The sequence below is a fragment of the Mycteria americana genome, chromosome 9 (assembly GCF_035582795.1).
Source record: "Mycteria americana isolate JAX WOST 10 ecotype Jacksonville Zoo and Gardens chromosome 9, USCA_MyAme_1.0, whole genome shotgun sequence".
NCBI lineage: Eukaryota > Metazoa > Chordata > Aves > Ciconiiformes > Ciconiidae > Mycteria > Mycteria americana.
The window spans coordinates 1,725,521-1,749,897 of record NC_134373.1 but is presented as its reverse complement, the minus strand read 5'-3'; the positions used below and the strand labels follow the sequence as shown (position 1 = coordinate 1,749,897).

Below are 24,377 nucleotides of genomic sequence, written 5' to 3'. Positions count from 1 at the left end.
CACCACCCCCCAAAAAAAAAACCCCAAGTCAAGTTGATGACAGAGATAGGAAGACAGGAGATATTTAATAACATAATTTACTTATTTCAACGATGTTTTTCTATTCCTTGCAGCTCTCCAGTGATGTTGCTGTAAAAAGGGTCTTAGCTGGGGAAAGAGCTGATGCTAAAGGGAAACCTCCGTCCTCTAAATCTCGAGATAAAGAAAGCAGAGAATCCAAACCAGAAGAACAAAAAAGCCATAGAGATAAAGAGGTAGGCATTTGTAACTTTTGTGGGGTACAGGGACTACCGCTCTTTTTGGTTTATTGTGGTGGTTTTTTTTTTTTTACCTTGCATTGTTGTCTGTGGAAAGTAACTGTGTGATAGAGTTGCCATGTATTGGAATTAATTTTTAGTTTTTACTTTCTTTTTAGGGTAGAGGAGACACTGAAATTAAAGACAGAAGCTCAAGCAGAGACAGAAAACCCAAGGGAGATTTGAAAGAGAGCGAAGAAAGAGAAAAGCGAAGTGATAAACAGAAGGATAATGAAGACAGGCACAAAGACCCTGAAAGAGATACCTTTAAGGAAGGAGAAAAACAAGAAAGGGAAAGAAACAAAACCAGAACAACCAAGCAAGGAAGAGAAACAGAAAAAAACAAGGGAAAAGGAGACATAGAACAAGAAGATGATCTTGAGCGTGATAAAGGACAGGAAAGAGAGAAAAAAAATGAAGGAGGAAGAGAAAAGGACAGACTGAAAGGAAGAGACAAAGATAAGGCTAGGGACAGAGAACGAGAGAAAGACAGAGATAGAGGAAAAGATCGGGAAAGGGATAGACAAAGGGACAGAGAAAAAGATGGGGAGGATTTGAGAGAACATGGAAAGGATAAAGCAGAGAAAAAGGTAATTGAAATCTTATTTCAGAGAACGATAACTTTTGGCATGCTTGTGGTAGGGACTGAACATTTGTTATAATGACCTTGCATGTTTGTATTCTCTGCTCGTTTAACAATTAAGTACTTTCTTTAACAGCAATTACTCTCATGAAGTGAAAGTGTCGGTGTGGATTTGATCTGGTAAGAGTGTGACTGAGGCCGTGTGTGTAACTTCATGTCTCTGTCATGATATATCTTGACTTGAGCCATCAGACTCATCTGACTGTGCTTCCTGAACATCTAAGCAGCAGTTTCTTTTCGGAACTCTGCATGTCTGAATTCTCCTGATCACATTACATTATGTTTGGCAGAGAGGGGTGGCAGCGACTGTTGGAACTGTGTACTTATATCCTCATGTGTCTTCCCAGTAATGCATGCTGTTGTTGCAGCCATAGCCAGCTTTTGGGGAAGATGGGGCTGACGAGAGTTCCTTTGGGCCATAACTACTCATTAGTACCTCTCCTGAGCTTACTTCTGTAGCAGGACACACAGGATGGAGCTGTACATCTGTGGGGTTTTTTTCTGGCTTTCTAGATTAAGCTGTTTGCTTCCAGCTTGATTTTTTTTTTTTTTTCGTGAAAGAACTTTTGGGAAGCCCATCTAGATTCTTGCAAGGATGCTCTGTTTGCAGTGGACTCTGCACATCATGTTGCATCTTTGAGAAGGAACACATCCACCATTTCCCCATACTTCAGACCTTCTCAGTGTGAAGTCCTAAGGCTACCTTAAGAGCCATCTCTTCATTGCCTTTCATTTTGTTGTTGTTTTTATCTTCTCTCTTCCTCCTCTAAATATTTCCTATTCTCATTTTCTGTTCTGTCGCGTGCTGGTTCGTGGTAGAAATTTGGGATTAATGGGCATCAAAGGTGCTTTTGTTAGGGGGTAGTTTAATTTTGTTAGAAGTGAGAAAGCACTTCTGTCAGTACCTGTCTGCTGGCCTTAAAGATTCTTACCTTCCTGGTATCACTCAGAAAGAATGATGTTTAACTGTCGATTTTGCTCGGTTAGTCTCCTGCGCTGGGGAGGCAAGGTAAAGAGGGCAGGTAGATGGGCAAGAATACCGTTGTAATGTGCTCAGTTCTACTCTATGCTCATTTCTCCTTTCACGTTATTCAGGTAAGTAGCTCGCTTCTCAGCACGCTGAATCTAAAGCAATTCATTTCTTTTCAGTCCGGAGATTCTGAGGAATCCACGCTTAGAAAAATGCACAGGCCCACTAAAGACAGCAAGTGCCAGCCAGATAACGAGGTTAGTAGTATAGAAGATCTGGGAAGGTGAGTATTGAAAGCGTTGCATTTTAGAATGGTTTGGGAGTCTGCGTGAAAGGAATGTAGGACTGAAAGGTAGGTAGATGACAAGTTTTAGGGCTGTAAAATAGATGCTTGTCTGGGTTTTTTTATTTTTTTTAATTTTTTTTTTTTTTAAATTTCTCTGAGCTTGGACAAAAAGGTCTACTCGGTTTACTTAATTTTACAGATTTTATTTCTGTGTATTGATATGTTGGGTAAGTCAGAAAAAATATTTATTTTTTTTATCAAAGTTTTTATCAAAACTTTATCAAAGTTTTCTGTTTATTTCTCTGAATCTTTCCTGGAAAGCTGTTAGGTTGGTTTTTTTTTTTGTACTGTAATAGAAGTTACTGTTTTGGAAAGAAAATGAGTCCAATGTTGTGTCCGGGCCTGTGTTTTGCAGCTGGATGATAGTAGGGCAGAATAGCAGCTCACTGATTGCCTCTGAACAGTAGCTGTTGCTTGTGATACCATTGTGTCTGCATCTGCTGCTTCTTGATGACCTGAGGCAATATGGGGAATTATGGAGCCATATGGCTAAATGTTTAAAGAGTGAGACTTCAATAAATTAACCTAAAGGAGCTCAGGCTAGGAAAAAATAGGCAGGATCCCAAGTCTAGCAGGAGTCTCTGTTGAGAGTCTATGGGCCACTGACATCATCGTGTCTTCTACATGAGATGACAAATTTATAGCTATTCTTTGACTTAAATCCAACCAAACTTTTTAAATTATTGGCACTTGGAGGGAGAGCTTATAAAATAGTTTTTAGCCTGAAGCAAATGTTCATGGCCAAGTTAAACGTCCTGCAAATTGGGTCTCTAATGGAAATTCTGAGCCTCATCCCAAACTATCGTAGTGCTCTTGGGCACCACAATAATACACTGGGGCAGTAAAGTTTCATTTCCCGTCTTAAGTGCTTTTGGGAGTGATTCCAAGGCATGTGGGTTTATTACCTTAAATCTAGATGACATGCTTTTCCTCTGCTTGCTTGCGTAACAGTAGATGCTGCTTAGTTTTTAGGTGATGAAAACACGCACTCTAGACCAGTGCATGACAAATGGTCGTCGTCTTAAGACTGTGGAAGAGAGGAATGAAATGAAAATGTTCCCAATGAATTTTTAGAGCTGGAGAGCTAAGATAGCTGCACAAAGTGATTTAGAGGAAATTCCAGCATGAAATGAATTCTAATGGACTAGGGTTGATCATCCTGTCCTCACAGTAGTTTCACAGCAGTGTAATGCCTTTATTTCCAGGGATTTACCCTGATTTAAAGTACTATAACTCCATTTAAGTCATGTGGCAGTGAAACAAGTGTATTAAAAAGAAGGGAAACAGTTTATGTCTTTATGCACATGAAGAATATTGAATCATAGTTTGTAGTCTCTGCTGCATAAGTAATAAATCTTCAGCATCTGTCTTTAGCTTTTTGTAAATATAATATAAGTGAAACAATTTGAAGCACCCCCTCTCGAGCAATGGCTGATATGCCAGTGCCTAACAGGTCACCCACTCTTTTCTGCCCTGAGGATTAGCCTCTTCTTCTTTTCTGGTTTGTTCCTGTCGTGCTCACTTACCCACGTCCCCTGGCTCCTAGTCCTGCTCTCTTTATCCTCATGCTCCTAGCCGCAGCTTCTCTTTCTTTCCAAGCCTAGTCTTACGTGGCTTCTCTTTCTTTCCAAGCCTAGACTTACGTGGCTTCACGGCATTATGAGCTATTTGTCTTCCACTTGATTTTCATCTTGCTTCTTCTGTGTTTGAATTAGGCCCTTTCTTCAGACACGCTGCTTGGCAGCGTAAGAACATGGAAACAGTGGGGGAAAAAGCAGTGGGGAAATGGGAACTTTTAATTCGAGATGTCTGTGGAATTTCAGGCTGAATGGCTTCTGTGCTGCATTTACTTTAGAGAACACATTAATTTATATTATTTTTTTTCATATTCTACATGTACAGCAAAGCTATCACTTAAAGCTTAGTTTCTGACTTTGCTCCTATGAGATCAGGAGTCTAAACAAGATTCTAGCTGTATTCATGCAAGTCTTAATTTTTCTTGCTGCTAATTATCAGAGGCCAGCTTTAAAACGATACTTAAATTTTGACAGGTTGACTTTTTTCTGGTACTAAAGAAACTCTGTATGTTACCCAGCATGTAATAGTCATCACGTAAGTATCTATAATTTTCTGGAACCAAAAGAAAGCAAGTATAAGTAGGAATTAAGAAGAGACACTTGGCTAACACATGGCAATCAAAAGAAGACTACTTGCTGCTTTGAAGCTAGCTGTTGCATACCATGCTGTTTGTGGTCAGAGTAAGTTGAGTTATATTCTCTTAGCTCTCAGTCCATCTCAGGTAAAAGTCTTGTTTAAAATGGACGCTTCGTAACATAACTTATTGACTTCCTAAATAATAAAGATAACTTCGTCTTTTGACAAAAGGTGATTGGGGTTGTAGAGCTTCTGAGCGTATGGTGCTGTTTATAGGAAAGTGGCTGCAGAACAGGTATGTCATTTACCCCTAAGGCCAAACACGTTGGAAAAGTCTCTTCCATTTTACAGATGGCTGCCGAAACTCTTGGCTAAAGCTTTTTGTAATATCCTGTCACTTTTGGCCACTTCTATAATGACTTTTATTTTTGCCTTACAAACTGTATTGCTCTGGAACTGGTCACTTGAATCAGCCTCTAAGTCATATCTAATGAACTTCTATTTCTTTTGGAACTCATCTTGACTACATAGTGAAACAACTACTGAATGAAAAAAAGACATAACTGCCCTAGAAGCAGCAGAGAGAATTGTTCCATGGAAATCTGCTGGACATGGCGCAAATATTTTTGTTCCGATGCTGTGAATGACCCTCTCTTTTTAGTGTCAGTTATTCATAACTGGCTCATGTAATAGAAATCCATCATTAAAACTTACATTTTAAAAAGCGTGATTTTTCTAATAGTTCTTTTTGCATTTGAAAGGTTTTAATTAGCAGAAGCTAACACCAATAGAACACCACCTTGCGAGCCTTCATTTGAGGAAAAGATAATTGATCGATATTTTCCTAATAAGTTTTACCACCACAGCAAAGTGACCTTAGCAAACAGAGATCTGTCCTTGTTGCTGTTGCACACTATATAAATTATGCCTGTTAATAATGATAGGTGTTTTAGGAATAAATACTGGGAATAAAGACCGTTTGAGGGAAAGAGCAAAGAAAGTCTTGGAGGGATACATAGCTTGCAGTAAAAGCATTAGAAATGAGCTGTGTTCATTTGCTGAGGAATAGTCTGTTGCATAAAATTAAAAAGTGTATTTGTATATGTAGTTTTATAAATACAGAAGTTTTATATAAATATACATACTATTTACACTACATGTGCAAATATACCTCCTGGCACTGTGGATTTAATTAGAAGAGAAGTCATCCAAAACATTGTGGAGGGATGGCTGAGTTAGATTCCTATTCACAGACTTAATTCTTGTTTATTATTAGTGAGCTATCGGCAGATCTGATGAATTAAAGGGGGGAAATCCCAGTGTATATATTTATATATACCCCATTTATATAATGAGTTGTCCCCCTCCCTCGCTTGGGTGGGAGGGTTTGTTCTGCCTTTGACTGTTGATGCACGGAGTGGCCGTGGCTAGAGGAGATGTATGTTAGGCACGTACAGAATTGGTTCCGAGAGCGGTATAAAAGCCGCTGATAGAAACTGCTCATGACATCCTTTCATGAATATAGAGGTTGGTTGTTGTATGGAAAGGGGGAGGAATTAGCAGTCTGGCAGGATGTCTTTTCAAAGCATATTCCTCTTCTTGACCTGCTGAAACATTAGAAATCACCTTTTTCTTATGTCTTAAAGTAAAAGTCAACCTATTTAAAGGTTAATAATGAGGACAAAGCAGCAGATTGGACAGTTTACAGCAGGCTGCTGTATCCTCTCCAAATAGAAATGTAATTCCTCAAAACTGGGAAGTGTGCATACATCCATCTAGGATTCCACTTTAATATGTTTCTTCCAGGATGGTGTGAGATGAAGTGTAAGATTTCTTTTTAATGGTTCCAGTGACTGCTTTTCAAAGTCTTGGAGCCCATGAATTTGTAAGAAGAAGAATGACCTATTTTATCTCCCTTTGGAAAGACTCTAGTTATAAATATTGTGGGATTTATGTTTTTGTGTGCTACCATAGTGATTAAATTTTAACTTTTACTTTGCACCTGTTGCCAGCGTGCACATGTGGCTCTACAAAAATATTAAGCGGTGTTTGTAGTCACTACCTGACATAAATAAATGACTGAATGAGCTCCTCCAGAAGCCTCAGCACCTATTCTCAACTCCTTCCCCACCTGTGCTAATAATTACATCACCCCAAGAGCTGCTGAAGTTTGAGTGTACCAGATGTGGCCTGCGGGCCCGTAGAGCCAGACTCTGATGGTATATAAGCTTTACTTTTGCTCCTTGAATAGTGTTGTGATTGTGAAAGATGGTAGTAATTAAGATGAACTGAGGTTAAGATTAACCGCTTCAATATTAGCTATGCCTTTTGGACTTCTGTCTGTTTTTCTTTATAATATGCCAGCATTTTCTAAAGAGTGAAACAAAAGTGTTGGTAGGCCTGGTTGTGGGTCGAATAATAATTGTAATAAGCCAGTGAAGATAGTGCAAGTGAAAACTAGTTTATGTCAAAGCAGGACCGTAGACTCTCCGTTTGGCTAGATTTTTGCGAAGCGTGCGATGTAGGGATTTCTTTTGGCTGATCGAATACCTGAAATTCTGAGCATGCACGTTGTATTACAGTCATGGAGGTGAAGGAGATGTAGTTTCTAAAGGACCTAAACTAACTGTTGAAGCTGACTCTTGCGTAGACTGCTCACTTTCCTATAAAGCACCTCCAAACGGTTCAGCTTCTCAGTTTATCCCAGTTGCACGCTGTCATTATCTGTTGTTAATAAGCATTTCCCCTTTGTTTGTCAAGAACTTCTGTTGAAGTTCTTGTATAGCTTGTATAGTTCTTTTATATGTATAGCATATAAAAAAGCAACATTTGCCTTCAAAGCAGACTTATCACCATGTTCCTGACATGTCAGCTTCATTCCCCTCCTTCACGTAGCTGTGTCTCCAGGGCCAGTGGGTACATTGTTGTAAGCTTGTAGAGGTGGGATGTTTCTCTTGTATGGTCACCTAAAGTAGTTTGAGTAAAAATACTTAACCAGTATCCTATATTTTTAAACATCTTGTAGTGTTATTTTCCATTGCGACATGTATGGTCCATTGTCCTATATGCAAGAGACTATGGAAAATGAATGTTTTACGTTGTGTAATTTGACGATTTTCTCGAACGGGTTATTGGAACTTATAATGTTAACGTTTGCGTAGAAATGGAAGAATTTGTAATTCCCATTTATGTTATCAATATCGACATTATCAGCAGGGCTGGCAATAAATCTTGGATTCAAACTGCATGGACTGTTAATTCACACAACCTACAAAAAAGCAGATAAGGAGGAAGTCCTGTGAGGTGCGAAACATATTTCAGGATTTTGAATAAGATGCAGAGATGTTTTATAGGGATAGAAGGCACAGAAACATAAACCGGTGTTCTATAAATCACCTGTACTTCATCTGTTGTGTTCAGAGGTGGCTGCTTCCTCTTTAGCAACAAATGTTGCTAATGAAATCAGGGAGTTAGGTAAAAGGACAGGACAGTTATTAGAAGCACGCGTGGCTTGTTGGAAGCTACTGGTTTATTAGTATGTACAGTCCCGTAAGAAGCGGGAAGCCCTGCGTGTGAGCGTAGCGGGCCAGATCCCCTCGCTGGCTCCATCCTCCAGTCTACACGTAAGCAGAAATCTGCCCCTTCTGCTAGCCAGGATTGGTGTAAGGGGACGGTCTGCCTCCTTCCCACCCTGATCCCATACCCAGGAGTTTTGTTGGGCTGGCAGGAGTCCTCCTTTACACCTTGCACCTTCTCTGGAGGCATCTGGGCCCTGGCTGTGCTTCAGGTAGTAGTAAATCTGTAGTATACCTTACCTACGGTAGTGGTAGCTCTCACGGACCTGCCCCTCTGCAACATAGTGCCTTTGCAGAAAGTATTGTCAGTCTGGTGTTCTTGACTTCAGGCAGCGCAAGCTATATCCAGAGAAAACAAAATAATTCTTGTGTGTGCTTGCCTGCTTTCATTTCCTGGCCTCTCTGAATCACTTTCAGACTAAGGTCAGAGTCCTCAGAAGTGTCCTGAATTTTCCCCTGGTTTGATCTTTTCCACTTTTGAACTCTTATCCTCCTGCCTGTACCAGTTGCACCTTCAGATCATCCACTGCTTGTTTGCTGGACTTTCTGGTATGACCCATTTCTTAGTTTGTCCAGGGTCTTTGTCCAGGAAAGTTGCCATTTGAGTAAAGGACTATGCAGGTCTAGTGGCACAGTTTTTTAGTCTTTGCTTCTAGTTTGGAATGAAATTTAAAAGACTTCCCAGAAGGTTAAAGAGGAGCTCTCTATCTGATGTAGCTGAAACATATAGGTGATTGTAAGCATCTTATTCCTTTTGGTAGCTCACTGGTAGCTAAGCATTGATGCCAAGACCAGCAGTGGCATCATAGATGCTCTACAGGTTTCACAAGATCGCTCTGCCTTGGATACTCTTAGTTCACATGTGGAAGTTGTCTTTACAATAATGAAATCTAATCATATAGATTCATTTAACAGAAAATAGCTAGCATGTTTCCAGGAAAAATACCTGCAGACTTTGAGGAAAATAGACTTGACATATTCTTAATGTTATATGTGTAGGTCAGTTTGTAAGTGAATATTTTTATGTATAATACATATAGATAAAAAAAAATGTAAATTTTATATATAAATATATAATTATTTTATATACTATTATATAAATTTGTGGGCTTTTATTTTTTTTTTTTTAAGAGTGAAACTCCTGCAGGAATATCAAGGCAGCCTTCAACAAAAGGATCAAGGCAACGTGCCAGACCCGGAGGAGAAGGTAACTAGAAGGAGGATATTATTTCTATTAAATATGCTGGAGGCTTATTGAATAGGAATAGCATAAATACTTAAATATCTGTGTTTATTATTTTCAGTGCTTGTTTTATACTCCCAGTCTGCATTTATGACTCCAATAGGCAATTTTTCTGCATGGATTTGATACATAGAAAGTGGTACTTGGTTCAGTTTGCTCGCGTTCCTCATCCAGAATTGCAGATAGAAATTCAGCCTGCTCTTGATTTTTATTGTGTTCTTTCTGAACGGGCTTTTTAGTTGGTCTACAACTATTTCTTTTTCTATTAGTTTCACAAGAACTGTTTCTTTGCTTAATAATCTAGGAAATTTAGACAAATATGGATTGCAAAACTTTGGGTTGTGTGGGGTTTTTTTGTTTGTTTGTTCATTTTTTTTTTCTGTCACTGAGGATTAGTGGACAGTATGTATGAGTTGATAAAATTATTGCACGTTACCTTTATGTAAAGTCACATGTAAAGGTTTGTTAAATGTTTAAAGCAGAGCAATAGTCAGCACAGTGTTTTTGTTTTAGTAAGACCGAAGATGTTGTTTAAGTTGTTTTAATAAGATGAAAGACTTTTGTGAGGCAAGATGTGCTTTCCTGTAGGGATAAATAATACAGCCATGAACCCTGAATTTGTAACTTCATCGCTTACTAATATTTGGGAAGAGTGCTCTTCCTAAATTTGGCTAAGGAATCCAAACTTCATTTATTTTCTGAATTTTTCAGTTGTTTCTCAAGGATCTGAAGTCCGAGTGTTTGGTCTTTAGAAATGTTGTGTTTATAAATGAAAAGATCGTATTTGTCAAAAAAGCCCAACCAACAAAACAAAACAAAACAAAAAAACCCCCGGAATGTTCCCTGAGATTAACTGAGCTCTGGCCAGTGCAAAAAGGAATTTCCCTGGCTATTTGTTTGATAAGCAGTACATTAAACCATCCACATTTGTGTTAAACTTTCTGGGGTTTCTTCAGTGAAAAGATGGTTGGCTGAATTCAAGACTAGCCAAACCTTTCTGAGTGATTTCCATAGCTTGAGACGCTTAAAATACTCCGGGTGTAAGCTGGAGAACAGGTGAAGATAAGGTGTTAAGCAAAACCTCTGGCATTTGATGACTAGAGAAAATTCCTCGGACTATTGAAACAGTGGCACATGTTTGTAGATCTTTGACTTTCTCTAATGTCTGTCATTACAGCTGTGGTCAACAGTGCACCCGCACTGGTGTCAGGCTAGGACCTTGTCATTTGAGTTGGAACAGGGAAGGTATCATGCTGGGTATCATCAGGACTAAATCCTGTCCCACGTCCTCTTCCACCGTAGCTCAACCATGTGTAAGGACCTGTAGCATTTCTGCTGAGAGTGCTGGGGAAGGAAGGCCAGATATTTATTTGTTATCGAGGAATGAGCAGGAAACGAGAATCTGTAAAAGGCCCATCTCTTTGTGCCGGCCAGGAGTCGCCCCTGGTAGCGATGTGGCCACCACCCTGGCTGGGCGTGCAGTGCCAGGACTCCAGACTGAATCCTGGCCACGTGAGTCTAGGCAGCGGGTGAGGAGGTAGCTCTGTAATCATCTTCTGCTTGCTTTGGTGCCAAGTCTGTCAAGACTGGCGCTTGTGATAATAGATCAGTGGTATCCGTGCTTGCCCATTAGGAAGTGGATTGATATCAACTGTAACTGTATTGATTACAGGCCATTTTACCAGCCTTTGGATGATAGCCTCTTCTGAGTCTTTGTTGGCTGGAGCTATTTAACAAATGGTACGATCATCAATAAACATTCCTCCTCATCTGCCTTGCACCTGCATTAGTCATTTCTCTTTGTCTCTTTAGACAAGATTTAAGTGAAGATTTTAGGCCTGAGATAGTTTTAACTGAATATAATAGACAGTTGTGCCAGGCTTTACAAATAAGTAAATTATTTATCTGTTAAGGTGCTTCATTGCAATTGGTTATGTCACCAGCTTTTGTATGTAAGTGATTAAATATTGTATTTGCATGCTAAATGGAAACTAGATTCTCTTCAGATTATCCCAAGTACTTAATACTTTCACATCAGGAAGAAAGGAATCTAAACTTAGTAGTGCTAGCCCTTTGTGTAAGAAAGTCAAGAGGAAGAGCCTAGAGAAACATGTGGGTAAGGAATAAAACTGGCTGCTAACTGGAGCTCATATAGCGACAGTGTAACTGCAATTTCTGTCTGTATTTAAGTGTGCTTTTCCCTCCTACTCCTATTTTGGTGTCCTGATTATTTACTCTGAATCAAGTTTTCTTTCAATGGTTTTGTGCCCTGGGAGCTGATATTTTATTTCTAATGAAGAAGTCACTGTACATAAATCAGTTTAACATCTCAGTTCAGAAGATAAAATAACAGCTGTGAATTGATACCTGTTAAATAGCTAATTCTGGCTAAAGGCATAGTGTTTAGACTAATGAAGCACTAAGATCTTCATACACTTAATCTGCCAATGGCACTACTTTTAATCTATGTAAAGAGATTGCGTGTTGCTGTGTCTTTGCAAGCGTCCACATTTTCTTTGGGTTTGTGTTTTAATAGGTTTCCACGTGTCTGAGGCAAAATACTGAAGTTATATCAGAGCTTGGGTAGTGTTTTCATATCAACCAATAGCTATGTTTTCAAAAGGACTTGGGGGAAAAAATTAAAAGGATGTTTAGGCACCTTAAATACTTTGGGAAAGATCTGGTACTTTGGATATGAATATCTGTTGACTTAGGAGCTCAATTCAAGTTGGTGCTCGAAAATTGAAAATTTTATGTCACATCTCATGTACTTAGGTGCTGTGAGGTTTTAATAATTTTGTAGATGAAAAATACCGTCTGGATTCCATTAAATGTAGTCTTATTTTACTACTTAGTGATCCTTAGCTGATCCTATAACTTTTTTATTTCCCAAGATTTGAATATTTGTTTTATAGCCTTTATGGCACTAAACTACAGTGACCAGACATGCCCCATTTTATAGGATCATCCCTTGTTTAAAATCAGGGTCCAGTTTTTCTGATAAATGAAATACAGTTAATGACTTACCCTGTGTTTTGGCTTTAAGGTAAATACTTTAAAATACTCCTCTTTTCATGACGCAGCAGGCCAGCGCACTCAAATTTCAGTTTACCGAAGTGATAAAGACTTTGGAGCGTTAGCCCTCTTTTTGTTCTGATGCAGCAGGGCTGCAGTAGGTGAGTAAGGCTCAGAGGTGCTCCAGTAAGTCATCCAGAGGGGAGTAAAAACCTTCTGGAGCTACGCTGATGCCTGTTACGCGCTGCTCTCTGTAGTTACTGGTGGTGATGATCAGAGCTTTCTGTATTTTTCTGTTAACTGGGAGATAAATAAATGCACAACAGGAGAACACACAAGGGCTAGTGTCATGACTAAACTTGTAATAAATAAAAACTGAAGTGGTGAATGGAGGACTAGTTAAGCAAAACCGGGTATATTTGCTATCCTGGTAATGAAAACAAGTTATTACCAGCATTTGCTCACCTCTATTATGAACAAATTCCTAATGGTATTGGAGCAAATGTTTTGGGGTTTTTTTGTTTTTGTTTTTTTTTTTTTTTTTTACAGTTAATGTTACATTTATTACTACTCAGGCAATGATTGCTTTTATAGTTGCAACATGCCTTGCAGCAAAACTTGTATTGTGCAAGAGAGACCATTTTTTGCTAATTTAGAAGTTAATTGATAAATTGAACATTTTTTTTTTTTTTAAACTTGCAGTTGCTCTTAATTGAGATCTGAACAGGTTTCCTTTCAGACACTGAATTACTTTCTAAATGGAAATGGTGGAGTAAAGTGCTTTACTTCCCACTGTTGGTTTGGCTTTTCTGCTAATTGTGGGTAACTTGTAGCACTGCTGTATAGGTTGGTGATGAATGTTTAAACGCTAGTTTCAGTTTTATTAAATGACAATTCATCCTGGCCTTAGTCAGCACAGGTAAATGAAAGTGCTGGTTGATCTTTTTCTGCTGTGTGTTAATCTCCTCCTAAACTAGTAGAACTTGGCATTTCTGCTGCAATGGACTATATATCCTTGTGGATGCTTCCTGTGGCACGGGTGGAGGAGTATTGATTGCTATGTCCTGAAAACTTCAGCTTTATGCTGCTTGCAGTAATTTCATTGCTGGTTTTGGAAGTGTTGGATGTTTCAACGCAAGGATTAGGCAGGGTTCTATCTAGTAAATCTTTTCCTGTGCTAGCAAAACTGTTTCCTCATTTGTTCTGGTGGTGCAAATGTTACCTGAGGTGTCCTAGCTCTAGATAGGGGCCCTGTGAATCTGTTCTTTTTCCTTTGCATTACAGTTACCTGTTTGCAGCTAAGGAGATTTGGAAGTGCTGGGTTCAGTTCCTGGGCAGTGCTTTGGGTACCTCTGTTTTAAACACGCGTGCTCTCTCTGTATCTGTAATCTTGGCTATTTCTGAATTTATTCTGCTTCTGCTGCATTTTGAGGAGTGTGAGAACTTAACATATTACTCCAAGTGAAGGGGTGTGTGTGTATAGTATTTTTAATGGTAAGACTAAAGCTAAATATTCTACCCATTCTGTACATATCTTGATAAACTGTATGAATAGTTTAACTTCACTTGACCACATGTGTTCAATGCACAGGTATATTTTCAGGTATGATGTACAAATGGCGCTGAATCGTTCTCCTTTGCATCCCTCCACCCTGAATGTCTCTTCTCCCTGGGCAGATAATTTAGAAATCAGATGTATACCTAATATTTCAGCTTTCTTCCACTGTGTATTACTTTGCTTTTGTCAACATCGTCCTATTGTAACTGGGGGAATGAATTTAAGATAATTGGCAGATGAAATGGTCTGTCTTTTTTTTTTTTTTTTTTTTTTTTAAATAAAACTGTTTTAAGGAGCATCAAAAGTGAACAGCATTTGTGGACTAGGCTCTTATGTGGCATTACCAGCAAGTTGCAGAGTTCAGCTACCAGAAATCAGCTTTTCTTGCTTGAAATTTCTTAATGGCTTTAATATGAAATGTGTTTAAAGCTAAAGCCTTTGAAACAAACCCAAGGGCGTTATGCATTCCAAGTAGTATACAAACAGTATTGTGTATTTTAGCAATTACTTAGGCTTTATTAGGTAAATATTGCCTTGTTTCACCAGGTATCAGGCTAATAAATAATATCTGTAAATCATTTCTGAATTGAAGAAGTTGTCATTAGTTTGCAGTAACATAAGGAGTTCAATCAGTGGTCATGTAAAAAGTCTTTGTGAACTTTGAATGTTGTTTATTTACACTCAAGATGGTTTATTAAACTAGGATAGCCCTTAAAGAAATAGTAAGTGTAACAGGTATTTAGCATGGCTTTTTATTTTAAATTTTTACTGTATCTTTGGTTTCATTTGACTATAAACTGTTTTGTTATAGGAGCTGTGGAAACGAAGAGCGTGGCAGATAGGATTTCAGAGGACAGTGTTGCTAAACTGCAAGAGAAAGCTGAACCGGGACTTGCAATAAAACAGAAAGGTAGGGAGAATAAAAACTTGACTGCCTTGGAAAGTCTAACTTGAGTGCTTCAGGGTCAAACTTGAATCCATGCAGCTAAATGATTTAAGGAGGGTGATTTACACTTAATCCAACTGCTGCCTTGTGTTTTAATCACATCTTGTGATTAATGTCCTGGTTTGAAAAATGTACGTTCCCTGATAAAAGTTACTTTTATTTTCTCTTTCCTTACTCTTACGCAAGTTTTCCAAGAGACCAGTGCTTACAGTGTCCCAAGGAAAATGCAGGGCTGCTGCGCCTGAATCCCTTGGTGACTTGTTCTATGTAAGAACTGAATCATTGCACGTTGCCTTTTTGTACAAGTATTTAGGAGTCTCACGTAGTGTTTGCATTTTACAGGATTTTAGAGGAAAATTCCATCTCTGCATTCTTATTTCCCCATTTTTTTTTCCAAGTTGTATATAGCTCCCACGACATGTGTTGTTAATGAGGTATTTGTATCCAGCTACAGGATACACGGAGCCATAGAAGCAAAATGTAGGAGGAAGAACTGAGATTTAAGCAAAAAGCTGCGTTTTTGTTTTCTCCAGATCCAGATGCTTGACCTAGTTGGGAGAGTTGATGCCACGTATGTGGGAGGTCAAAGGCTGTTTCCCAGTCCACCTGTGGCCTTCAGGGCCTCATAGCTGTGTCAGTCCAATGAAATGTAGACGGTTGGCCAAGACATTTGTGTGACCTTACACAACTGGGAGAACTTCCACGCTAATTCCTTTTAATCTTTTGGAGCTGTCTTGTCTATTGGAATGTATCTGTTACGGAATATAACTTTATATTCCTCTATTTCTAATTTGAGTGTATCTAAGAGGAGTACCCCCGGGTTCATTATGGATTTGGATTGGATTCTCAGGTGGTATAAGAACCAAATATTGTATTGACTGTTCTTTATTTTCAGCTTTATTCAATAAGATAGTGTAAGGTATTAGTGCATTAGTGAACCTTAATTTTCTGTAAGTTCTTACAGAGATGAAATTGTCATTCATACATGTAATTGCTTTCATAGTTGGAATGTAAAATCAATTATGACAGTCGATAAGAACAGTCATTGCAGGTAGCTAAGTTGGATGCATACTTGGCAGTAATCGTAAGTCAGTGATGACCTGTCCCTTCTTGCTGTGTTCTTATGTCTTTAGCTGCAAATGAAAGTTATGAAAGTTTCCAAAGGAAGAATCACCTACGGGATTTTAAAAACTTTGTTTACTGGCTGAAATAACTTATTTTCCTGGATCTTTTGGAGTTTTATTTCTGCATTCTGCTTCAGTCTTATGTTCTGTTTCTGAGCATTGAGGCTCTGAACCTTTCCATTGTGGTTTGTGTTTTTGTTTTGTTTTGTTTTTTCCCTTTATAAATGAGGATTTGTCAGCATATCAATTATTCTCCCTTGGTGTCCTCCATTAGGAATCCTCACTGGCAGCCTCTTAAATAAGAAATATATGTTTAAAACTTTCTGGTAAAAGGGTGTTTTGGCCTGCCTCAGCTATTTGCTCATACACCCCTGAAGTTACTTAGGTTCCACTTTCTTTAGACATGTGCACATAAATGCACCCATGTGGCAAGAAGGGAGGAACAGTTGGATTTCATGGACGCTCTATAAAGTGTAGGCCTGAGTGAGGCTTTTTCAGAAGCTGATGAGTATGTAAGATTTTTCTGAACCTTGTTAAATTTTAAAATGAGCTTTTTGGGGGGTTTCACTGGTGCAGTTTATCTTCTCACAGTTTTGGTAATTACACTGAGGTGTACGCTTCTTTGGGAGGAGTAATGCCAGGCTCCTTTCTAAAGTTTATCTCAAAGTAACCTTAAGACGTTGTCACTCACTCAGTTGAGCCATCGCAGCCACCTACCACCCATCCGCAGAGAACTCGCATTATACGTAAAACATGAACCTCCTTTCTACCAGCTTGGCAGAGGGGCCGGGAGGGCAGTGTCTTAAACCGAGTCACACTGATCCAGTGCTTCAGGCAGCGTGTGAATGCATGCGCTAACGGGAGGGAACGGGCAGTGGGAAGGCAGGAGGGCTTATTTGGTGGCAGTGCCAGTTTACACTAGTGGGAGGGCTTAGGAAACTACTTAGTTTGTTAGCGCCCTTCGGAGCATCCTAGAAATCACAGTCCTTGCAAGATGCTCAGGCAATGTCTTGTTTGCTTATGTAGCTGGTCCATGATACCGTTGGGTTAGTTAATTGTGCATTAAGATTTATATTCTAGCTAACTCTAGTGGAATTAAACTGCAACTGCTTGAAAATCACAGTTGCTGCCCTTCTGCAACTCCAAACCTACCTTTGGAGTAGGTTAGTCAGAGGAGAGCTGAAGATAGTTCGTCTACAAGGTTTTCAAGGGTTTAGGGGGTACTTGGGACTACTTAAAAAAAGTATTACATTCTGTGAACTGCTTCTGAATTTCCTCTGGACCTTTAATTTTTATATTTCTGGACTGTGTGAACTTACTTTGAGGGGTGAGCAGTCCCTGTGCTTTCCTAGTTCAAAGTAGACGGGCATGGCTTTGCCTCTCAAATCTGGTGTACAGATTTATACAATTCACCGTTTACACATCTCATTTAACTTTCAGGAGTGTCTACTCAGATATTCTATCAAGACAAACATTTTGATCCTCCTGTCTTTTGACTTTTTAAAAAAAGTTTCATTTCTGAGGAGTGTGTTCAGCTTAGTGACCAGAACATTGGTGTCTTTAGCACAGAAGTGTGAGTTTGTTGGAAACGCTCCCTAATGTCTTTGTCCCTATTCTCCCAGCCCCGGTAGTAGTTCCCAAATAAGAAGCTGGCTGTAGTTCTTGTTGTGTGCTTCATGCCTAACTTGGTCAGATTATTATTAAAGAATTTATATAACTTATCTGAAAAAGCAATGTATTTGTTATTTCCAGGTGAATTTGCCAGCGACTCAGGAATATTACAGTGACAAAAGACCAGCACTGAAAATACCAATGATAGTTAAAAACTTCTAATAGAAAAAACAGTGCTTTTTAATAAATAAAGCACTTCTCTAGTTTAGTGCTTTTTTTTCCTTTAATGCTAGGTATTAAAGAATTTTTAAACTGTAACAAAACATAATTTAGTTGTGTTTGAATGCTTTGAGTAGACTTTATCCAAGTAGTTTCTATTTAAAAGAATACCAAAAAGCCATCTATGAAAGTGCTTTAGTTAAGTGTTTAAAAAAAAAAAAGGAAAAAAAGAAGTAATAGTTTATGAGCACTTTATGGGTTCTAACTTGAAAATAAGCAGAACCTGTGGGGAACTTTTTGCAATATATTCCAGGTAGTTATTTCAACAACCAGATTAATAAAACGTACGTTTTCCATTTTCTTAATGTCAGTACATGACTTTGTTTCCCTCCTCCTATTACTTGTTGCGTTTGTGGCTTCTGTTCCTATTAAAAGTCATCCACAAAACCTTTCCTCAAATAACTGGATAATTGGGCCAGTAATAGACGGTGAATCTGGAAGTCTCTTGGAAATCTGGTAGAGAGGAGGTCCCTGAAGCATCTCTTCGTTTGCTCTGTGCAGGTGTCCCAGCGCTGTGCTGTGATACCGTCACTGCTCTGTCCCACTGGCGCTGTGGGGCTGGGATGAACCAGGCGAGTGGCATTTGAGAGATGCTCTTTTTTCACACAGAGTAAATGAATACTTACGGGGCTCCTCGCAACTGTTGACTTTCTATCTCATGGGCAGCTGTTACGTCAGCATGATGCACGTCAGGACGTAGCGAGACCAAGAAATTGGCTGAGGCCTTGACTGTGGTTGAGAACTGCTCCAAAAGCTAAATTTCTTTAGCAGGCTGCCCTCCTTGCTTAACGGTAGCTGTTTCTTTGAAAACAGAATAGTGGTTCTTGCAGGCGTTGTTTCCTGGGAGCTGGGTGTATATAGAGGCAAGGGAGGACTGTCCATGCTTCCCACAAACCTGCAGGAACCTGCTGTGCCAAAGGCCAGTGCTGGCTTTTCAGGATGAGAAGTGAAGCTGTGCTATTAACAGACTGAATGTAACACACAAAAAATTATAAATCCTGGACGTGCTCACGCCGCTCCCCAAGCCTGTCTGCATAAAGGCTGCCAAAGAGTTCTTTGGTCTGACTTATCCGGGGTACCCACGGTCACCAGTGGGCTGTCTCAGCTCCTGTGATTGCATGTGCAGGCTCCAAGCAGAGCATTTACACAAAATGAAATATTTTATTAAGGAGCAGACCTCTGGTTTTTATTTCTCTGTACTTTTGTGATCTTCATCATGTGGGAAAATGCCTTTTGCTGTGTGGAAGGGGAATTTTGAAATCCCTATTGCATCCGTTAGGCAGGGATGCTAAATTAGGTACCCAGGGAAGCGCAAGAAGCTCGTGGTACAGCCAGCAACAGAGCACAACTTTCTGACTCGGGCCTGGCTCGGTCTTAACATAAGGATCACTCCAGCTTGTGTGCCAACAACCATAGGTTGTTGATGCACGGTGGTTGTTCCTGTACCAGTAAGACCGAGGGAAAACTTAACGTAGCGCTTGTGGTTGTTAAGGGTGTTTACGTATCTTCCTTATGGTCTCCAGTGGACCATATGTAGAATTAATACACTGTATAAGAATGTAGTATATGTACTGTTCAGTAGTTTTAAATGAGAAGGTCCTACCTGTGAAATGGCCGTTCAGAGAATACGCACAAACCCATTAGGAAAGTGGAATGCAGTAGACTCTGGGAAAGATACTTGCATTTCTTTGCCTAAATTTGGACTGGTAAAAGCCCAGCTGCCTTGGCCCTTTTTCTTTCAATGGTTCCATTTGTTGGTGATTTCAGAGCAGAGGGACACTGAAGTGGACAACAGTGGTAGAGGAGGCCTTTCTCTGTGTGGCATTAAATGGAAGAAATACTGACAGATTATTCATCTGAGCAAGCTTTCTAGATGGAATCCAAGAACATCAAATGCTTTTTACCTGCCAAAATTATTTGTAGAAACACTAAAGCAGAAGGTGGTGAATGATGTCCATAATCCCGTGCAGTTAAATTGTCGAGGCAAAGATGTCATTCATCTTGTTCTCTGCCATTATAGAGAATGGTCTAACCTGAGCTTGGCAGGTGTGAGTTCATGCTGTTAACTGTGCTAGACTGGTCAGAGTAACTCGGTGGGAAACCTATCAACTGGGAAAGAGCGGTTAAACTGGTTCTGCGCGATTTAAATTGCAAATGGGGTCAACCCTATGGAGAGCATAACGATGGTGGGATTTCAGAAGAAGCCCTCATCCTCGAATCATAGAATCCTTGGTGTTGAAAGGGACGGACGGATGGAGGTCAGCCAGTCCAACCCCCTGCTCAAATCTGGGTTGAGTAAGAGTACCAGTAGAGGAAAATAATAAGGTAAACAAAAGAAAGGTTTAAAAAAACCCAGCATAGAGAATATAGGTTTTTTTAATATGGTTTTTCCTCTTACCATTTTGTGTAATGGGCAACTTGAAATATTGCAAATGTTGCCATGCGACTGTGGAAGAATTGAGTGAGATTATGTCATTTTCACAGATGAGGGAATTTCACAATATTAAGAAACAAATAAAAAATGAGGGAAGTTTAAAAGTTTTTTCAGTGTCCCTTTTGAATTGTGAATGCTCTGAGATGTTTAAAAACTGGAAGTTCACAAGATATTTAACTTTTATATAAGCTTATAGAATTTTCTTTCTAATTTAAAAAGTTCGTCATGTGATGTATTTCATGAGCACACATTCAAGTATAGTGCTGATAAGATTCAAAATACTGTCGTAAGAAAAGGTAGATTTGCCTTGCCAGCTAAGCCAAAATTGTATGTTTGTTTCATTTAATAGAAGGGGAAGCAGAGAACGTGGCTCCTGAAAAGCCTGCAGTCTCTGAAAATGGTGAAGTACCTAATGATCTTCCACCTCAGCCCATCCAAAGGTTTGTTCCTATCCTGTACTCTCTTTGAATCAAACTATGATGTGTCTGGAGGTACTACAGTCCATTTGAAAACAGCAAGGAAACTTAGAGCAGTAGGTTTCTGCTAGTGGTACCAAATAATAAATATTATCCCACGTATGGTTCCCTTTATTCACTTTCATTTCCCTCTATAAAGAAAACTTTAACATTGTGAAGTGTTTCGGACTTATTTTCTTAGTCCATAAAGTGCTTCGATGTAATGTTATTAAAATATGAGGGACGTGTGGAGAGTCTAATGAGAAGAACATTGCGTGACATACATGACTTTCAAAGTATGGTGTTACAGATAAGATGAACTTGCCTTTTAAATCCCAGTTGACTTTTTCTTTGCCCAGCGAAGGCTTGTGTAATTGTATCACTTGTGAAAATCATTTTTTTCCGTTTACATTGCAGTGTGTTCTGTTAATGCTACATTTGTTGTTAATGGTAAATAAGTGTGCTATATACAGGTTATTTTTTAGTGAGACAAATCAAGAGGTGGTTCTACACGGAATCATAATTTTTTCTTTTAGGACACGTTTTCTAGGTTTTCCTAGAGTCCTACTAGGATAGCAAATATTGCGATATTGGATTGTATACTGGGGATGTTTTCGGTGTTTTTATGCATTGGCTAATTTACTCAGCTCATGCGTGTGTATGTGTCTGTTCCTTTGGAGGACATGTGAGGCTTCCTTTTATGGTATAAATGAAAAAGGCTCTTTATTATTGCAGACGCATTCCCCGTCCTAGCAGTGCAAGACCAGCACCACCCCGAGTAAAACGTCAAGAAAGTGCAGAGGTCTTACTTCCAGAAAGGTAAGGATTGTGGGAGGTGCAGAGCAGATGATTCTAGCTCTTGTGGCACAGTATTCTTAGATCTTCTGTGCCTCACCTGCTGCTCAACAGCTTTAGGATGGATCATCCCACTGCTCATTGATTTAGACTGGAAAATTCAAGCCTGCTTTCTTTGTTTTATCGTTTCTGCCAATCCAGTGCATTATCTAAAAGTTATGGTTGGTAGTCACATCTGGAAGTTCAAAAATATGATTTAATTTTTTTGCCTTTGGGAACTCTGAAACAGGTAACCCTAGAACATTAATCTAAGCTACCACTAGAATATATGTGCCAAACATGCAGTGAATATCCCTTGTTCCAAAAAGGCTGAAACAGCCATTTGAAACTGCGGGCAAAATGGCTTACTTGATCTCTGATAAGTGCCAGTCACTGAAGTAGCGTGTTTAGAAGCAAAATAGACGTCCTTTTGTGAGACAAGGATGGCTAACTGTTTTCAGAGTCGGACAGTGAATGGAAATGACAGAATTTGATGTGCTTTTAGTTGGTGCTGCTTTATTTTATGGGCGGAAGGGAGGGAACTGCTGTCTCTTCTCTTCTGCATAGATCTTAATAGGTTTGGACAGATCTTAATAGGTTTTCATTTTCATTGTGTCTCTTTCAGGAGTGGTAGTGGTAAAACAGTCTCAAACGTGATCATAGACCAGCAGATTTCTGATGATGATGATGACCAGTTTGTGGTGGAGGCAGCACTGCCACTGCCAGAAATGCCAGAGATGGAAATGGTCTGTTCATGTTGCAAATTATCGAACCTTTTTCCATACTTTGTTTGTAACTTACTTGTTTAAGTAGCTTCTAGCTGAATATTTTTGAATAGTCGTATATTATAGCAATGCCAGCTTATTGCAACTAAAGTTCTCTTCCTGCATGTGTAGGAGCCAGAAGTGGAGCTGGTTGAGGATGAAAAGCATGGTATGTTTGCTTTTACATATATTTTTATAGAGAGAGAATAAAACCATGGGTTTAAACCAAATGCTGAACACTTAAAATGCTGAATAAAGCAGCAAAATACCTCCTGAGGGTAGGAGCTTGCATCTTTTGCAAGAAAAACAGAAATTATTTCTCAAATGCAGTCTTGTTTAGTTGAGCAGCTGGATTTGCAACTGCTGTTAAGTACAGATTTTCTATACATCTTTAATGTCAGCAGGATTTAAAATTTGCATAAAAGTCATAAATTAATGTTTCTTTGAGTCAGCTTGTCAGCTCTGAGATATGAGATGGTATTGGCTGTTCAAGGCAAGTTATAGAAAAGCTTTTAGCAAAATTGATGGACTGGTTCTTAACAACACTTATGCTTACTTGTGACCTCAGATCTCCGATTCAGGGGCTTCCCTTATGGTTACACTGGATGTGATTTAGGCAGATATACTTATCTGCATCCAAAAATTCCTAGCAGAGGAAAATAGATATCTATCTACATACCTATCATTGCAGTTCTTGAATTCTTCCAAAAGAGGGGTGCAAAGGAAAAGCCTTTGTGTTCATACAGCTCAAGGATCTGGTTCTGTACCAAGAGTCGTTCAGTAAATGATACTGATGATACAGTTTGATTTGGAGGACACCGGAGAAAATGGATCAAATAACAAATACCTTGTATCTCAGTAATTAAAATACATAATAGAATGCTGTTCGTGTTGCTCTAAAAATTGTTCGCATTAAAAAAAATTAAGCAGTTGGTTTTGATTTTATTCTCTAAATGTTTAAAATAACATTTTAGTGCCAACCAGTGCTGAGAAATACACTGATTTTTCAACAGGTGGGCTTGTAAAAAGAATCCTAGAAACAAAGAAAGATTATGAGGCATCACAGAAATCATCAAAGATGACAGAGAGGGTAAGATGGTAATGGCTTCCAAGAACTGTGAATATTAAATGTTGTATTCGTGACCTTTTTCTCTGCCTCAAATGTGTTTTTTCCATTTATGATCAAGCTTTCCTCCTTGATGTGTTATGCTGCTTTTTTTCTCCATTAGTCTGTCAGATATTGTTACCTTCTCTGTGTAGTGCCCTCTCTTTCTCACTTTCAATTGTTGTGGTTTGGGGTTTTTTTTCAGTATTTCAGTACAATTTTTCAGGGAGCCTTCTTTAGCTTATTCTTTTGTTTTCCAGAACAAAGTCTACTGATTTCAGCCTTGCCCTAGACGTAGTAGGGCACACTGTGCATTTGTACAGCTGCACCGTTATTGTTTCAATCTTAGCTGTCGTCTGGGCATTTGAAGAGCAGTATCCTGTTGCCCAGCAATCATTATCATTGTCTAAAAAAAAATGGGATCTCTGGTGCAGTTAACCATATAAAGTATTTTCGTATCATCAAATGTTTCCCTAGTAACATCCTAGCATACCCCATCATTCGGGTCCGAATCTATTAAGTGATTTGATTTGATTTGATTTTTTTTTCCATAATCAGTAGTTAGGAAAAGGGAAAGTGGTTTTTGTTGTTCCTGGGCTTTTTGTCGGTGTTTTTTTTTTTGTTTTGACAGCTTATAAAGGGACTAGAAAGGGTCCAGCAGTGATCACAGACCAAAAGCAAAAGGTTGAACCCCCTTGATTTCAGTGTCTTCCTGTTACAACTGAAGAGCTCTTGCTTTTTCAGCCTTGCAGAGCTCGTGTTACAAGAAGCAGCAAAAGGCAGAGCATTTAGATGGACTTTTCTGATCCATTGGCCCTTTGGAAAGTTTCTAAATCGCTGAGCTAGTTTGATGTGCTGGTGAGGAGGCACTGAGGAATGCAGTGCAGTGCTGTTATAAAAATACAGACAGGTACGTAATGTTTTGGAAAGGCGAGTGCTTTTCCTGAACTCTTAAATCTTCAATTCCAATCACATCTTCTCAATTTTTTAATGTTAATTCAGTATCGTAGGTTTTTACTACCTAC

At 39.1% G+C, this 24,377-nt stretch overlaps 1 protein-coding gene across 2 annotated transcripts in view; it reads left to right on the top strand.

The window, feature by feature from the left end:
* TRAF3IP1 (TRAF3 interacting protein 1) overlaps nt 1–24,377 on the top strand; it is a 45,140-nt gene that overhangs the window by 7,301 nt on the left and 13,462 nt on the right. For both annotated transcript variants that reach the window (XM_075511748.1, XM_075511749.1), the window contains exons 4-13: nt 114–254; nt 416–886; nt 2,089–2,166; nt 9,116–9,191; nt 14,612–14,710; nt 20,544–20,634; nt 21,385–21,468; nt 22,109–22,229; nt 22,380–22,416; nt 23,261–23,337. In XM_075511748.1, the coding sequence (XP_075367863.1) occupies nt 114–254; nt 416–886; nt 2,089–2,166; nt 9,116–9,191; nt 14,612–14,710; nt 20,544–20,634; nt 21,385–21,468; nt 22,109–22,229; nt 22,380–22,416; nt 23,261–23,337 (1,275 nt within the window). The remainder of the gene's footprint in view (nt 1–113; nt 255–415; nt 887–2,088; nt 2,167–9,115; nt 9,192–14,611; nt 14,711–20,543; nt 20,635–21,384; nt 21,469–22,108; nt 22,230–22,379; nt 22,417–23,260; nt 23,338–24,377) is intronic.